This window comes from Equus asinus, chromosome 23 (assembly GCF_041296235.1).
Source record: "Equus asinus isolate D_3611 breed Donkey chromosome 23, EquAss-T2T_v2, whole genome shotgun sequence".
Lineage (NCBI taxonomy): Eukaryota > Metazoa > Chordata > Mammalia > Perissodactyla > Equidae > Equus > Equus asinus.
In genome coordinates, this window is record NC_091812.1 from 7,793,541 (window position 1) to 7,811,388 (window position 17,848).

General features: G+C 50.4%; 1 protein-coding gene across 2 annotated transcripts in view; it reads right to left on the bottom strand.

Annotated features, from left to right (window-relative positions):
* Positions 1 to 4,466: 4,466 nt before the first annotated feature.
* LOC139041734 (annexin A11-like) overlaps positions 4,467 to 17,848 on the bottom strand; it is a 39,054-nt gene continuing 25,672 nt past the window's right edge. The window contains exons 4-15 of one of the 2 annotated variants that reach the window (XM_070495909.1): positions 17,635 to 17,747; positions 16,349 to 16,735; positions 14,896 to 14,983; positions 14,555 to 14,649; positions 13,718 to 13,831; positions 11,569 to 11,659; positions 11,051 to 11,130; positions 10,865 to 10,921; positions 8,679 to 8,772; positions 5,762 to 5,857; positions 4,748 to 4,806; positions 4,467 to 4,545 (exon numbers count right to left, since the gene is read on the bottom strand). In XM_070495909.1, coding sequence (XP_070352010.1) covers positions 5,826 to 5,857; positions 8,679 to 8,772; positions 10,865 to 10,921; positions 11,051 to 11,130; positions 11,569 to 11,659; positions 13,718 to 13,831; positions 14,555 to 14,649; positions 14,896 to 14,983; positions 16,349 to 16,735; positions 17,635 to 17,747 — 1,151 coding nt within the window. In that variant the 3' untranslated portion in view covers positions 4,467 to 4,545; positions 4,748 to 4,806; positions 5,762 to 5,825. Of the gene's footprint in view, positions 4,546 to 4,743; positions 4,807 to 5,761; positions 5,858 to 8,678; positions 8,773 to 10,864; positions 10,922 to 11,050; positions 11,131 to 11,568; positions 11,660 to 13,717; positions 13,832 to 14,554; positions 14,650 to 14,895; positions 14,984 to 16,348; positions 16,736 to 17,634; positions 17,748 to 17,848 lie in introns of those variants that run through there. The other variant, XM_070495910.1, reaches the window with a different exon arrangement.

Genomic DNA, 17,848 nt, shown 5'->3' on the forward strand with positions numbered 1-17,848 from the left:
CTGGTTTCCTTTAGTTCTTTGAGCTTTTTAAAGACAGTTGATTTAAAGTCTTTGTTTGGTAACTCCAATATCTGATCTTTCCTCAGTTTGTATTAACAGATTTCTTGTTTTCCTGTGTATGGATCAAACTTCCTTCTTTGCATGGTTCATAACTTTTGTTGAAAACTGGGCATTTTGACATTATAATGTGACAACTCCAGAAATCAGATTCTTCCCTTCCCCAGAATTTGTTGTAGTTTTAGTGACTTCTAAAGTTGGTATTCTTTGTTAAGGGTGGCCATTGAAGTCTCTGTTCAGTTAGGTAAGTGGTCACTAATGATTCAACAAATTTCCTTAAACTCCTGGAACCAAAAAACCCCCCAAAAATCTCTTTGGTCTTTGCAGATGTGTTGTGTGTGTTGGGCACATCTACTGACAATGAGCCAGGCAGCCTGTGACTCTGCCTTAACTTCCTGTTTGTGCAGAACCTGAAGGTCAGCCACAGGCAAGAGCTTAGGGCTTTCTCAAGGCTTTTCTGAAAAGCATCCACCCAGCCCTGAACATGTGTGTGAGAACCAGGACCAGGATGAACACAGGTGGTCCTCAAGTGTGTAGACCAGGGATCTTAAAGGCTTGCAGGGGCCAAATAGGTAACATGTGCTTGGTGGAAGACAATAGGGAGTGGTGGGGCCTGTGGCAAAATGGAGAGCACACGTCTAAAGGGGACAGCTGCAATGTGGCTCCAGCAGCAACTGCTGTGCAGGAATGCTGGGCCAGTGTTGCCAGAATTTCTGGGTTTTCAAGAGAAACCAGAATTCCAGGTTTTTTAAAATACAAAATCTCTCAATGTTTAAATGTTGACAACAAATCCAAATGTCTAAAAAGACTCTTTGGAGACCAAAGTAAATGCATGTACAGGTTAAATACTGCCTGCTGGACAGCAGTTTGAAACCTATGGTATAGACAACAGGGCAAAGTAATATCACAATACATTTACAGTCACATTAGAGCAGGTTGAATCTAGGCCCTGGCACAGCTCAGGAGGCCTGCCAGTAGCAGCCTGAGTTCATGGCAAGTTGTGCAATGCCAAGCAGTGCATCCCACCATGCAGTTCCCACCTGATGCCCAAGGACAAGGGGTCTGCCCCAGGGGAGGAGCACCTCAGCCAAGCATGCTGGGTCTTGGTCAAGAGGCTCCAGGCATGGAAACTAGGGCAGAGCTGAAGTGATGAGCAGGGCCTGTTATCGATTCCAGTGCCCACATCAGCCTCCTCTGGTGAGGAAGGCAGGTCTAGGTAGGCCAGGTTGGTGTCTAGCTCATGGCTGCTGTATGCCCCTTGCATCATCTCCTCCTCTATGTTCAGGTAGCAGTGAGGAGTCCAGCAGTACCCACAAGCAGATGTCTACTTTGGAGACAAGCCACTCCCTAGGGCCCTGCCAGGGCTCAGCAGGCTTGATCTCAACCCTAGTCTCTAGAGTCTCGCCTTTCTAAACTTTCAACACTGCAGATCACAAAAGGAGTGAGTGGAGACCCCTGACCAGCAAGGCAAGCTCTGGGCTTCTGGACGTGAGATAGTGATTTCTAGAAATGCTTCCCCTTTTGGACTCACCCCCTCCTACCACCACCAACCAAGAGACAAAAGGCTGGGCGGGGACCACACCCAGGAGCACCCTTTCAGACTGAAGGGTCCCTGAGGGAAGGCACTGGTCTTGTGCCTCTCTGAGTTGTCCCCTCTCTCCTCTCTGGCCCCTGGCCATAAGGCCTATCCCAGGAGTCATGCACACCCCCTCTCGCCCATGCCTTTCCTTCAGGACCTGGGTGAAGAGCCACCCTCTTCCTACCTCACCCTCACTGGACTTCAGTGTGCCTACATCTGACTAAATCCCCACACCTTTTCAGTGTCTGGGCCTCCAGAATGGATTTCAGAAACTTCCCTTCTCAGGTCCAAACAACCAGGTCCCTGTAAATTACTTATGCTCAGGGTTTCCTGAGCACAAATTTCTATTTAAAGTCATATAAATTTTCACCAGCTAATAAGCCTGGAGCTACAGGGCAGAATCACGAAGCAGAAAGAAACAAGCTGGCACCAGGGAAACATTTCCAGAACATTCCAGAGCCGGCTGACTTTAATTTAGAAACAGCTTTTGGCTATTGACATTCAGGTTTAAGGCACATTCCAAATTATAAGAAGCCCTGTCAATGGCAGGGAGCTGCCCTTATTCTTGTGGTTTTGCATGGAAGAAGGAACAGATGACTTTCTGGCTTTTTTTCTTTTCTTTTCTAAAAAGGAGTGAGTTTGGCAATAACAAAGCTCATAACACATTCTCACCAGATACAAAGATTACCCTTAAAAGGTGCTCCCTTTTACTCCTCAGTGAGGACATGGTGTCCCCCCACCCGACCTCTCTCACTCAAAATATGTATGCAGGAAAGAGTCTTGTATGCATCTGTCTGGCAATGACTATAAAAAAAAATGCCTCCAAATAAACATATAAAAACTACATGACTAAAACAAAGCCAAGAGTCTCAGCCACAGGCAAAGGAGAATGATTGCGTGAGTCAGGAAACAAAATGTCTACTTGAGAAGAGAGAAGCAAGAGGCTGTGAGGGGTGAGGAGGAAAGAGATCCTGCGGGAGCTGGAGATCAAGCACGTTATACGGAACAGGAGGAGCACGAGGAGGACAGGGCCAGGGCTCTGTGGACAGTCTGCAGTGGAATACCTGAGGGGCTATTTTGAGGATTTGTTAGAAACAGATGGACATTCCTTTGGCCTTTTCCCGGCACTGCCCTTGCCAGCAGGTGGACAGAAGTGAACCACCAGTCACCGCTCAGTCGTTGCCACCACAGATCTTCAGCAAAATCTTCCGGTAATCCCCTGAAGTGTCTCCCTGGTCACAGAAACAAGGAAGACATCAGTTAAGGGTGGCAGAGCTAGTTCTGGCCTCCTGGGTCTGGATTTCCTTCTGCCTCAAGTGCTCTGACAGAGAGGTAGGCCCATCCCAAGGAAATCCCCCAGCGTGCTGGGTGAGGGGCTCACAAACTCAGCGTCACAGCTGGCACAGACCTTGGATAGTGCAATTCAGCCTCCCCAACCCTCTGTAAAAAATAGAAGGCTTCACTCACCCCAAGGACTAAAGTTAGAATTTGAAAAATAAAACCAAAAACATATTTAAACAGCCAAAAAAAACCCCTCCCCAGGGCTAACTAACAGTGGTCTTTTCACAGCGCACTGTTGTCGCACTAAATTGGGACTATACCGTAATGTAGTATTATGTCCCGCGCTGGGAATGCAATCTATTGTGAGACGACCTTCCAGCGGAGGGTGCTGTTATTATTTAGGTATCCAAGCTCACACTGATCTCTCCTCCATCTGAGCCCATCGCACTTTAGAAGCACGGCCCACGCTTAGAAAATTTCTAATCATTTCCTTCCTTGAGGGCAAGTCCATGAGTTCTTCAAGATGCCCACACAGAAGACACTTTGTGAATAATTACTAACTCTCTGCTATCAACAGCATCATTTTATAGCCAGGGAAATGGAGATTGGCTTCTCTCAATGATACGTCCAACATCAAACACTAGTGAGTCTGAAATCAGGACCTGGTCATGGTGCCTACAGTTTCCAGGTTCATGTGAGTTCAGAATGTAACTTTCAGACCACCCAGACTGGAATAAATTTTGTCAGACTGGCTCTGGCAGACAGTGATAAAAGAATGGCTAGTGTTTATGAGACACTTATTGTCACACAATATGCTTTACCTGGACTGCCTTGTTCAAGACTCACAATACTCCTTGGGGGAGCTATTAGCAACCTCGTCTTATGGAGGATGAAACTGGGGTTCAGGAAGGTTTAAAGAAGCTGTTTGAGAGCACTCAGTGAGCAAGCAGAAAAGCCAGAACTGGGCTCTGAGCAGGTGACCCCAGAGCCGTCGCCTCTGACTGCCTCTCTATACTGCCTCCATCACAAAGCTCAGTGAAGGAAGCAGTTATCAGTGAGCCAGAGCTGCATTCTAGGGAGTGCTGGGACCCGAGTCTCACTGACAGATCCCAGAATCACAGGGTGGCTGGGACTCTGAAGGCCAGGCCCCAAGGTAGGAGAAGTCCTGCATATTCTCTGATGCAGATGTTTAGAATCTCCTTCCCCACCCATTTCCTGAGCAATGAATGTGCTGCATGCTAGGGATGTAGGGTGGGGGTGACAGCAGGGTCAAGACCCCTCCTGCCCTCCGGAGCTTACAATCTGTTCGGGAGCAACCAGATGAACCAGTGAAAACTGGAGAGCAAGGACAAGGCCCATAAACAAGACGCCCATATGGGGCAGAGACCAAGCCCATGGGAGTTCTGAGGAGGGAGATGTCAAGGAGACAGTGGAGGTGGCCAGGGAGGTCCACAGGCAAGTGGGACACTAAGAGGCAGCCCAGTCAGCCCCGAGAAGGCCCGTACCGAGATGTCGTGGTACAATGACTTGCCATACAGCCGCTTATATTCCATTCTGATGTCCAGAAGGTCAATCTCGCTGCGAGACACCATGATGCGAATCAGGGTCCGGTCCTTTGTTCCTGCTCCCTGAAGAGAGTCCGCCCAAGGGCATGAGCAATGGGCCTCCTCACCATCCCACTGTCCCACCTTCCCCAGGCACTCTGGCCCCCTCTCCACCCATGGGCTCTCTGTCTCCTTGGCTGAGGGGTGGCTCAGCCCATGCCTTCTATGCTGAGCCTTTGGTCCCTGAGACACCCCCACCCAGACCCTGCACATGAGATTTACATACCCTCATGGCCCTGTTGAGCCTTTCAGCAAAGAAGGCTGGGGTATTCTTGAGACATTTCACTAGAAGAGAAAAACAGAATAACTCGATCTGCAGTAAACTCAGTCCAAGTGGGCATAGAGTACACGAGTATCCTCTTAGGAAGTCAGATGTCAAGCACATCACTGCATCCATCTTCTTCTCCCCCATTCTCCAGGTTCAATTATCCATGGTCTTGCTCTATCTCTTTGGAATAGAAATATCCAGAGCCTGGACCAACCCAACCTCTTTCTTGGCAACTCACACGGTAAAAGTTGCTGTGTGGGGAGAAACGTGGACAGTGATGAGGCCCGTGTGCTGCTCAGATGGGAGAGGTGAGCTGGAGATGCAGAGACCCTCATGGAGAAAGGACGGCCAGGAGGAACAAAAGTCTCCCTAGACTTTTTAGGCCACGACACAAACAGTGAGGGACACGCAGAGAAATGAGGAGGATTTTCCCAAATGGGTATAAACCCTCCTGGGGGGCAGGACCTGGCCCATCAGGCCCTGCCTCATAGGGCAGGGCTCAGGCACAGCAAGAAGCCCACCATCATCCTGGGAACTATGCCAGCTCTCCTCAGCAAGGGCCTGTTTTGCTGTTGCAAGGAAAAATCTTTCCATGTGTTTCCATCACAAACATCTGACAACTGCCTGCAGCAATGTATTTTTAGAGGAAACTTGGGAGGATATGAGTCATCTTCCTCCAGGAGAGCAGCTGGTTGCTGGCCCACTAATAACCACACTGCAGCTCCCTTCCCCAGAGCTGCGCCTGAAATATAAACAAGATGCCTCCAGGACAGTTAGGGTACAACTGCACAGGAATCCAGGCAGCACTTTGATTTGCCACCATTTGGGCATGCTAGATTTAGCTATCTTGGATCCTGTGTTTCCTTCACTGCACCACCCTCAACAAGAGGTTGGGTGAGCACCCTGAAAATTACAATACACACCAGTCTCCGGTGGGCAGGCAGGTAGGCAAGGCAAGCCCAAGACACCTACCCACTGCCAGCATGCCCTGCTCCAGGTCCCCAGACATCTCCCGGCAGATGCTCTTCTCAATATCTCAGCCTGTCATTCGCTGATACTCGTTGAAAACTAGTGGGAAGACAGAAGGGACCAGTTATAGACTGAATTCTGTCCCCCCAAAATTCATATGGTGAAATCCTAACTCCTAGTATCTCAGAATGTAACTGTACTTGGAGATAAAGTCTTTAAAGAATTAAGTTAAAATGGGACCCTTAGTGTGGCCCAATCTGACTGGTGTCCTTTTAAGAAGAGATCTGGACACACAGGGAAACGCCAGGGATGTGCACACAGAGGAAAGACCATGTGGGGACATGGCAAGAAGGTGGCCATCTGCAAGCCAGGGAGAGAGGCTTCAGAAGAAACCAAACCTGCTGACACCTTGACCTTGGACTTCCAGCCTCAAGAACTGTGAGAAAATAAATTTCTGTCATTTAAGTCACCTGGTCTGTGGTACTTCATTATGACAGGTAGAGGAAATTAATACAGGACACACAGTGAGGAGACTTCTGCCCCTTCCTCTCTTCCACTTTGCTCCCAGCACCCTGGATAGCCCTATTGACCATACCTTCCCAGCTCTCAATCAGCCAGATGCTTCACCCCCAAGTCGAGTGCACTCCCCTCGAGCTTGTTCATGCGGTCCCGTCCCCTCACCAGGACTGCCCTCACCAGGCTGCTTACCCCATCACACCATAATCCCCTGTTCAGGACCCCTACACACCGATAGCCTGCCCTCTCTTCTCAAATCCCCTACACTTCCAGTCCATGCCATTCCTTCTCCGTTGTCCATGTATCAGCCTTGTCTTTCCCAATCTGACTGAGCTATTGCCCACCCAGCACCCCCAGCTCACCCTAGGACAAGCTGAGCACCACAGGAAGTGGACTGCAGGTTCCTAGAGAGGCAGGCGGCACAATGAGACCTGGGTCCTAACGTTAGCTCTGACCCTGGATATAAATCCTTCTCTAGCCTGGGTCTCAGTTTCTGTCAGTGTTCTCCAAACTTCTGTCATCTGTATATCAGTGTCACGACTTCTGCTATATCTTTATCTGTCTTCATTACTTACTATTTGCTTCAGATCAGCTCCTCTTTTCTCCTAAGTCATAATGTTTGTGAAACCATGGATTTGATGTGCTACTTATATAAGTCTATACTCATTAAAATAAATAATGATTAAAATGAAAATACATTCACTCACGTTCCATCACAGTGTAGTGTAAATGTTAAAAAGCGTGCTGTGGAGCCAGACAGGTGGAGTTGAAACCTGAGCTCGGCCACATTACCAGCTAGATGACCTAATTTCCCGCCCCTGCCCTGGGCCTGCTTTCTCATCCACAGAATGGGAGAACAGCAGCACCTGTCTGCGTGTATGTATTACAAGACCTCGTGCACACACAGAGCAGGTGCCTAGGCTTTCACCTGAGCCACCCACCCTCCCACATTTCTAAGTGTGGTCAGCATTCTCCGTCCTTGCCTGCCTCACACATTAGCTGTTCTGACACTGTTGGCCTCCAGGACTTCCCTTTCTCTGAGTGTTCCTTCTTAAGTCTCCTGCAACGGCCAGGGCCCTGTCCTCTGACTGCTGGTCTCCTCCTGAGAGGACCTCATGCAGTCCCAGAGCCTCAAACACACCTTCAACCCACTCACAGCTTCCAAACCACCATCTCTAGCCTGACCTCTCCTGATCTCCAGACTCATAAACCCAGTTGCCTACCTCATATCTCCAGCCTGAGGCTCCCAATTTCCTTCCCTCCTAAAGCCTGCTCCATCCACAGCTTCCCAATCTCAGTTGAGGGCCACCTCATTCTTCCACCGGCTCAGCGGGAAGGAATCCTTGTGTCCTCCTCAACCCTTCTTTCTCTCATACTCCATGTCCAATTCATCAGCGAACAGGGCCAGAATCCTACCCTTCTCACCACCTGCCCTTGCCACCTGGTGCTAGCCACCATCATTTCTCCACTGGATTACTGCAGCCGCCTCCTAACTGGTTTGCTGTGCTGCCATTGACCCCTTCACTCTTCTCAACACAACAGCCAGTGAACTTGCAAAATCTAAGTCAAATCACATTGTTCCTCCACTCAGAGCCCTCAACGGCTTTCTGTTTTACTCAGGATAAACAATTAGTCCCAACAACTGTCAGCAGGGCCTCCTCCCATCCCTGACCTCACCTCCTACTACTCTCATTCACTCCATCTGCTCCAGCTACACCGACTGCCTTAACCGGTGCTCAGTCACGCTGGGAGCCCCCTGCTCAGGGCCTTTGCACCTGCAACTACTTCATGTTTTTAAAAGAAATGTCATTACCTCGGTGGACTTCCCCAAGCACCCGCCAATCCTCCATCATTCCCTATCCCTGTTTCCAACTTTATTATTTTCTCTAAAGGATTTACCATCTGGTAGGAATTTTATTTTTGTTTACTGCCCATGTCCCCAAACAAGAAGGTGATCCCCATGAGAGCAGGGATGATGTAGTGCTGTTTCCTACAGTCTCCACACCTACTGCAAGACCTGGCACACGGCAGGAGCTCAATTTGTTGAATGAATGAGTTAATAAACGTTAGTCTTATTGTTATGCTCATTTTTTATGCCACATTTTGGATTAGATGCTCTTGCGCTCTCTCAATCCTAACATTCCACATTCTAGCATGTAAAGATACCAGCCAAGAAGGCTCCCAGTTTCCCTTGCCTCTTCCTTTGCTTTCCTCCAGAACTCGATGCTTGCAGAAACTTGGGAAACCTACTGATAACATCTTTTAAATCACCACCAGGGGCTCTTTTAAGGAAGCGAAAGCCCCATGCAGAGCATAACTGCCAAGTGTTCCTGCAAGCTCTGTTTCCCACAATAATTCATCTGCCCTCATATACCTGGCCCCAGGGAGGCCCAGACTGCCTTACCTGCCACTAGGTGGGCCCGGCTCTGGGAGCACAGAACTGCATTGAACTTGGACTCATCTGTTCCCAAGCGGTTCTCCCCAGCTGCATATAGCTCCTGGACAGACAGAGGGGAAGATGGGCATGCGATACAGGCCTCGACCCAGACACAAGGCCCATGTCACCTGGGAGACCTGGGCAGAGTCTCCGGGCCCTGGAGGCCAAGAGGGAAAGGAAATGGGAGCAGCGCCTCGGCTGTGCTCCATTCACTGTGCCAAACTAGACACCATCCGCACTCCCTCACTGGGCAACACAGAGGGTTCTGAGGCTGGGGGGACTCAGGACCAGGAGAACCAAGACCCATTGGGGCCCAGACAAGGAACAGCTTTAACCCAAACAAGGGAGCAGCAGCACAGAGGAAAATGTGAATGAGACGCCTGGGCTTGAGTCCTAGCTCTGCTACCAACTTGCCAGGGGACTCTAGACAGGCCCCTCTAAGCCTCAGTTTCTCATCTCTAAAAGGCAAAAGCTGGATTATATTTGGGGGTCACAAACCTGAAAGCCCAAGGGGGCCAGCTGGGTAACTTAAATGAGGGAAACAGGCCAGCTATAAGGCCAGGGAGTGGTAGGGACCAAAGCTAGCCACACAGAAGGGCAACTGATTTTGCAGCATCAGCTGAGAACAATGATGGAGGAATGCAGGCTCACAGCTGTCAGATCCATTTCTCATGAGAAGCCAGAAATCCAGATTTCTATGTGAAATTCCCCAATCTTTAAAAAGCAGCTTTCCTATCTAAAAGGAACACGTGAGACAATAACTATCACAATAATTGAAAGATCAGAGTGACAGATGTGGGATTTCATGGGTTAGGCACTTTCCCTGTGTTTCATTGCATATACCATTACATCAGCAAATGGGCAGAATCTGCACTTGCCTATTAAGCTTTTGAAAGTTTCAGCCCAAATGGCTCTAAAGTGCTTTCCAGGCCTCAGATAGCAGCTCTTGATGGAAAGGCACTGATAGGTGAGAGCAGAAGATGGCCATTGGGGGCACAGATCAAGGAGAGGCCGAGCAGGTCCAACCCAAGAAGGCAGAGCAGTAGGCAGGAGACCTTGAAACTGAGGCAACTTCTGCCTCAGCTAGGAAATGGCCTCTATAAGAAATAGGAAAAGCAACACTGGAGCACGAGCCAGAGCCTGGGAGCTTGGGGACTGTCCAGCCCTGAGTTCACAAATGAAAATGGATGTCTCAGGCCAGGGAGATGTTAACTGAGGCAGACCCTGCAGGAGGGGTCTGGGACCAGGGGTCTGTGTGCTGCCTGGGCAGAGAGAACAGAGCCAGGAGTTGGGTGCTTGTCCAGGCTCTGCCTCCAGACTTCCCTGGGCACAATGCTCAACCTTTCTAGCCTCAGTTTCCTCATCTGGAAAGGAAATGGACCAGACCAGAAGAGTAGCTCTCTTCCAGCCCTGACACAGGGCACTCCACAGAGGTCCTCTTCGCCCTGATAGAAAGCAAAGATAAGGAGACCACTGGCGGTGCCTGGTGAATGCCCTGCCACGGGTGGCAGGAGTAATGAAGGGGGAGAGAGAAGTATGGCCAGCTCCCTCCCACCAGGAACCTGGCTCTCTCCAGCCAGAACCACTATGGTCTGAATTCATTAGTGGCAAACCCAAACTCCTCTAAAGAGGCACTCAGATGCCTGGACAAAGAGAGGAAATGGCAGGACACTTTTCATCTTTTGTCTGCAATTCACACAAGGCTGGGGACAAGGGCAGAATTCTAAGGCTACACAACTAATGGGACAGGTGGTTTCTAGGCTCAAACCTTCAAAAGTTTAACAGGCAAGTATGAATTCTGCCCATTTGCAAACATAATGGTATATATAAGCAAACCCAAGGAAAGTACCAAGTCACGTGAAATCTCACATCTATAACTATGATTCACCAAGGACTGTAATATTTATTATCTCCCACATAAGGGAACCTCTTATTGGTGGGGAACTATAACCTAGAGTGGTTGGGTAACCTGTTCAAGGCCACATGGTTGATAAGTGGCAGGGACTGTATGAAACGCACAGCATCTGGATACTCCTTATCTGTTGCTCTTTCCATCCCAGAACTCCTCCCTTGTGAAGCAAGAAAGTAGAGGACATCCCCACCCCCCGGCTTAGGAAGCCAGGTGGCGTACCTAGCCTGGCCATCACACTCACCTGGACATCTCTCTGGACAAGCAACATGTCCACATTTGTGCTTTCATCCCGGTTTCCCTGAAAGGAAGCAGCTGTATGGTCAGGCCCACTCCGTGGAGTTGCACACCCCTACCTCCCCATCCCTGTTCCTCACTGCTCCAAGATCCACGCCTCTCTGAGCCCCAAGCTCTATTGTGGGAAAGGTACCTGAGAGAGAGAAATAAGCAGCCGCTGAAAGTGCCCTGATGTGTCACTTCGAATGGCTTCCTCCAGGGTCTTTTTGAATTCTGAAAGGGAGACACAGGGAAGGTCCAGCTTGCAGCCACATGAATGAAGCTGCCCACTGTACATAGTCAACAGTGGGCAGTGGCAAAAGAAGGGCATGGGAGTCCTGGGCATGAAGAGACAGGCAGCCCACACAGCATCCTGGGACATATAGTTAGAGATCCAGGAGGGGCTATGACCTCCAGGCTGACCTGGCCTCTGGCCAGTCTTGGCCCAAACCACACTCAAGATATTTTCCCCAGCTCTCCCTTACCTTAGTCACCTGGCCTGTGTGTAAACAGCAGGCAAGGTTGGGTCCTGGATCAAAGTCCAGTGCTTGATGAGTGGCAGATGAAGAGATAAGAAGGCCAGGAGAATAGAGACCCTGGGAGAGGGTGTGGCCGAGGCCCAGAAAGCACAGGAATCAGCAGAGGGCAGAAGGCCCTGGGGGCCAGTCTGACCTGTTTTGTAGGCTCTGCTCAATTCCCAGATGTGTTCGTTGCTACGGGAGGCGAGGATCTCAATCAGGCAGGCCTCATCGGTGCCAGCCCCCTGTAGTGGCCGAGAACACAACAAGCCACAAGCTTATAATAGCTCCCTCACTGGTGCCCAGGAAAGAGAGCAGGCGCCATGCTGCTGCCCCATCCCCCAGGGCACAAGCCCCAGCAACAGAAGCCCCAAACACAGGGACACCCCCAGAGGGCTGCTGCCACCTGGGTCTGCAGCAGCCAAGCTCTCTCCACAGGCCCAGGCAAGTTCCAGATAATGACAGCAACATGGTGATGAGCAGAGACTACAGGATCATCCCCATTCCACCCACCAGGAAACTGAGAACCAGAAAGGTATAGTGACTTGTCCAAGGCCACACAGTAAATGGTGGGTTGAGATGTGGACCCATATCTGTTTTATTCTAAGTTCAGCCTATGAATGAGATGAGAAAAACTGAGAAACTGGGTTTAACACAAGAGAGCAGACATGTGAACAAACTAGAGTCCTAGAGTGAACTGTGGAGCATCTGGAGACATCCAGGAAAAGGTAGCAACAATGAGGATGCAGAGACGACCATGTCAGGGACAGTGAGAAGGTGGAGGACAAGGTCAGCAGCCAGGCTTCTATGTTGGTTTGAATCTCGGCTCTGCCGCTTACTAGTTGTATGACCTTAGGCACGTTACTTAAGCTCTCTGTGCCTCAGGTTCCTTGTCAATAAATGGCAGTGATCCTAGCACCTACCTCACAGGGAAGTCATGCAGATTAAATGCGTTACATACGTAAAGCACTTAGAACAGTGCCTGTCACACAGGAAGCACAACAGAGGGTTAGCTATTTTTTTGATTACTGCTACCATTAGATTACTTAGGGTTTACAAAGAGCTTCCATTAGCCACCTTGCTCAGTGTTCACACGTTCCCATTTTACAGATGCTCAAGGATACATAGGTAGTTCGTGACAGCTGCCCCTGTGATTCACCTAGGGCTATAATATTTATTATCTCTCATATATAAGTGAACCTCTTATTGGTGGGAAACTGGAGCCTAGAGTGGTGGGGTGACTTGCTCAAGGCCACACAGTTGATAAGCAACAGGGACTGTATGTTGTTTCCAGCACTCCACAACCACCACCACCTCATGAAGCTGGCTGGGGGTTGGGGCTGGGCAGAGGGCTGGGGGCCACTGCTGGGGTCCCAGGCCATTGCCCTCCCCAAATGCCTCCTGACATCCTCCCTAGAAGAAAGCACGTAGGTGTGTTTTAGTGGAGTCACAGTGTGCCCACCTATCAGGCCTCAAAGAAAAGGTGGATTCTTTTGGAGCATCTGTTCGATTCACAAGAATTTCCCCTTCTGTGGGAGCTGCCCTCTCCCCATCCGGTGGATACCTGCTGTGGGTCTTGGGAGGCATGAGACTGTCCAGAATGGTCATAATCTGCCCTTGGTCATAACCAGCTGGACTGGGGGAGATAGTGAACCCAAACTAAGCCAATCAGAATCTGCCCCCTGTTTGGAATTTGGAATGAGGGGACAGTGATCTCTTCTGTGGCTGGATCCCTGAAAGGTAAATGGAGAGGGGTCAACAGGGATCCTCTGCCAAGCAGACATAAAAAAAGCAGCAAAGAAGTAGATGAAGAATGAACTGGACACTCAAGAAGAAGCAGAGACAAGAGGCAAACCCTGCCTGGGTCCCATCCCTCTCCACACCAGGCTGCTAGTCTTTATCCCCATAACTGATTCTCCATCTTTGTTCTGCCTACACTACTCAAGAGTGTTTCTGTTATTTGCCAATAACAGAGCCCTAATGAATGAGGATGACATCACCCATGCCTCATACCCCTCTTCTTTTCACTGCACCACTAGCTTCCTCTACAACCCCAGCCTCCACTATGTTTTTAAGGTGGAGAGAAACTTAGATGCTCCCTGATGCTGAATGACACCTCATCTGCCTCTTGGGGAAGTCACCAGAAGTTCCCCTTTCTGTAGCACTTAGACTCCAACCCAAAAGGGTCCAGAAGCCACAGTGACAACAGTAGCTAATGAGCAGGCTAAGACACATCATGCCATCCAGGCCTTCTCCTGGGCTGTGTCTACACATGTGAACACAAACACACACACATTACACACCTTGATGGCTTCCTTTATCTCATAAATGTCAAAGAGGATCGGGGTCTTCATCAGAGCCAAGATTGTCTTCTCAAAGTTTCCTGACAGTTCAGATTTCAGATCTTTGATCAAATCCTGATTGGATATGCAAACAAACAAAAAACCCTACTTTGAGAATCCACAGAAGGTGATTAATAGGGACAATATCCCAGATCCGAGGACCCGCAGCATCAACAGAAAAGCCAAACCCAAGGCCCCAGCCCAGACCTGCAGAATCGGAGCCTGCATTTGAACCAGATTCCAGGGGATCTAGGGCACATTAAAGTTGGAGATACTCTGGGCTAGAACACTTGCCTATTCAATATCTACTGTTTTCACCTTTCTAAGATTCAAAAGTTCAAAATACAACCACCTTGCCTTTTCCTTCAAAGCTCTTCTATCAGCTAAACTTCCTGAGGTGGTGGTGAAGAGGGCAGGGAGAGCAGCCTGGGTTCCAGGAGGAGACACACCAGGTGGGAGTGGAGAGGAAATGACTTGCCCCTGGTCTCAGTGAGTCATGGCAGACGCAGGGCTAGAACTCGGATCTCTGGGCACCTCTCATCAAACCTCAAGTATCCTATGGACTGTGAGATTTCTCCCTCAGAGCATCCTTCACCTCTAGAAGACACCATCAGCTGAGAGGCCACTGGCCAGGTGGACAGCAGGAAATACCCTAATACACCTCATGGTCCATTCCAGGAGATGGAAGCCCCCCTCGGCCAAGGAAAAGCAAGAGTGAGTAGGGCTGGCTGGAGACTATGCCTTGATTTGCGAGGGACCACTCCCCTACCCACAAAACACATATACACACAGACTCACCTTTCCATAAGCTGTCTTGAAGGACAAGAGGATCTGCTGTCGCTGCTTATTGGAACGACTCCCCAGGCAGTCAATGATGGCCTGCTCATCAGTCCCTGGAGGAAGAAGAGGTGGGAGTGGGCAGGGCCGGGGGTCGTGGGCATGCTCTGCAGCTGGAGACTTCCCTAGTCTGGGTCCTCCAATTCTCCTGGGCCTCTCAACTATACCCCCATATCCACCTTCTCTTTCACCACCCCTGGTGCCAGGCTGCCTCCACGCAGCAGCCCCAGCCCACAGAGCCATGTGTAACTACTTGGGGAATCAAAGGGCAGTTAGCATTTGAGCCACCCAGGGTCTCTCACCAAAGCCTTTCATAGCCTTCCGCAGGACCTCAGCATCTCGCAAGGGGTCAAAGGCAGGAGCATCTGTGATGGTGCCTCGGTTTCCAAACTGCTCAGACAAACAGACTTAGGTGAGATGCTGCATCCCCCAGATGTGAGATTGCCCTACCCCAGACTCTGGGAATGGCCTTTTCTCTAAAAGTTGGGGTACCAGAAGGAGCCCGCAAGCAACAGTGCAGAGGACTCTACATGGAGTTGGACTAACGTAACCATTATCTGTCCTCGTGTCCTGGTACTGAAGCTTCTGCTTGGCTCTCTTGGCTAGGAGCCCACCTCTAGCTGAGTCCTGATGCTGAAAAACCTGCCCAATGCCCAGGTCCTCCAGGGCTTGACCTGGGTTCCTGATGAAGGGGAGGCCTTGGAAACAAGGGGCACTGGCCTCTCTCAGTGCCTCACCACCACAGCACACGAGAGCACATATCAGGGTCCTTGTAACAGGGCCTGGCTAGTCCATGGAGCACCTTTGTGTGAATTAGAAAAAAGTGCTCCCTCTAGGGGAATGAAGGTGCCCGACCTTCACAATGGTACATGTAGCCCGACTACCTCTTAGACTAGCACTGGTTCCCTGGCACTGTTTTCTAAATTCTGTGACCTGTGTTCCTGCCGGACTTCCTCCTGACACCAACAGCTGCACTCCCCAGCATACCTGAATTTTCCTGCCTAAACTGTGTCCTGGTGGATTATCTTCTGTGGCTAGTACAAACTGGTTATAACACAGTTAAGGAGATAAGCTCAGAGGAAAGATAAGGCAGAAGGCAGGGAGGGAGACAGCAAGCAGGGCAGGGGTGGGAGAATGTGTGGGGGTAGAGGCAGGAAGGAGAGGGGATCCTCTGTCTAAAAATAGTAGTCAAACACATACCACTAGCCTTGGGCTTGGCTGTTTGGCCACATAACCATGACAATGAATTCTAGGCTCTGCAAACATGAATTGCTCTTCAAAATGAGCCAAGAGCAGCTCTGAAAGAACTGCCAACAATCTTCCCTACCCAAAGGAGGTTTGAAGAATCCTCTAAAACAAGCCTGGAAAGGCACATCCAAGGGACTAAAGACTAAGAGCCGTTGGGCATAAAGCCTGGAGACCAGTGGCCCAAACAGTTCTTACAAAACACAGAGCCCAGGCAGCAAATAACACAGGAGGAATGAAGGGTACCCTGGGACGTTCAGACCCAACTTGCACACAGAACATCTAATCAAACTGGGAGAAACCAGGCAGCTCCCTGAGGTCTTCAGAAATACAAACCAGGGGTGAGGAGTCTTTGAGAAAGTGACAGTCTGTTAAAACAAGAGGTTATAGCCGAAGGACTTAGCTCTCCCTTGTACCCTCCCTGGCCTTGCTGATAGAGGACGCTGAGCCACACGTCTCAGGCCTTTGGGGCCCAGGCTAGACTGAGGGTAGGGCAGGGCTGGCACTTACCTGGGCTGGGGACACAGCAGGGGTGACAGTCCCGGACCCTGAGTATCCTGGATAACTTGGCATGGGCTGCTGCTGCTGCCCAGGAGGTGGCATTGGTGGCTGTCCAGGGTAGGTCATCAGTGGCTGCCCAGGGTAGGCCCCTGGGGGCTGCTGCCCAGGGGGCGGCATGGGATGGCCTGGCACAGGAGCCCCTGGATATGGCGGATATGAAGGCATCCCGGAGGGTGGGTTTCCTCCAGGGGGCGGGTACATTCCATATGGAGGCTGCTGGGTGGAAGGGGGTTGCCCAAAACCCCCAGGGGGCACCGGAGGGTAACCACCCCCAGGGGCCCCAGGGTACAGGTTGGGCATGTTGGCTCCTCCGAATGTCCCAGACATGTTGGCTGCCTGAAAGTCCACAAAGCAGAGCCTAAGATTAATGGCCCCTGCTGAGAGAGCCACACTCTGCCATCTGCCCTTCCCTGCCTTGAGCCCTGCAGTGGGCTCTCAGGAGCCACAACCAGAGCTGGAGCAGAGTCTGAGCACCAGTGGCTTCTCAGCAAGGCCCACCTTGACACTGTTCCACATCCCTTCCACCTGTACTGCTGATCTCCTGACTTGCTCTAACACCACACCATTTAATATGGCTACTACCTGTCTCCTCCCAGTGGATAAGTACTCAAGGCTGAGACTTTCATTTGTTTTATCCACATATCCCCAGTGCCTAAAACAGATCTGAACAAATCAGACTATGCACTGATTGCACTGTTTACATAAAGCATACATTTGTTTTCAGATTACAAAATACACTATTTTAAAAGCAAATCAACAAATAAAAGTAGTATGCCTGTCCATGCTACCAGGCACCCGCTCCCAGTCCCAACCAGAATAGCCATCCATACAGACATGCACAGGCATGTGAACATGCATGTACACAGCACATGCACACACATACACATTCTCACCTGCTAATCCTATGCTGAGCTCATACAGAAGGTGCTCAATATATATTTCATGGAGGCATCACCCCTACCCAATCCTCCAGGGCTGAAAGGGACCTGAGAGACCACACAGCCAAGGCATTCCCCTTGCCCTCATTTTACAGGTGGGAAACGTCAAGATGCAGAGAGGGATAGCAAGCAGGTGAGAGTCCCTGATGAAAACTCTTCTGTCCTAAGATGCAGCTCAATACACTCAGCACCCACAGGTCACACACACACAGACACCTCTGATGCCATGGAAGCTAGCAGCCTCTAGCCATGCAAGTGTGGCCCCAGCGGCAGCCCCAGCAGGAGGGCTGGACTCACCAGTCCTGAGAGGTAGTCCTGGTTGAACTGCCCTGTGTAGTTGGCCACATTATCCAGCCCAATGGGAGGCATGTTGGGCAGGGGGTAGCCAGCACCTCCCCAGGCACCACCACCTGAAAGCAACACCAAGCCCTTTAGCTCCTTGTTGGCCCTCCAACAAGGAAAGGCAGAGCATCAAGCTCCCAGGGGTTCAGAAGGGGAGACTACCCAGGGA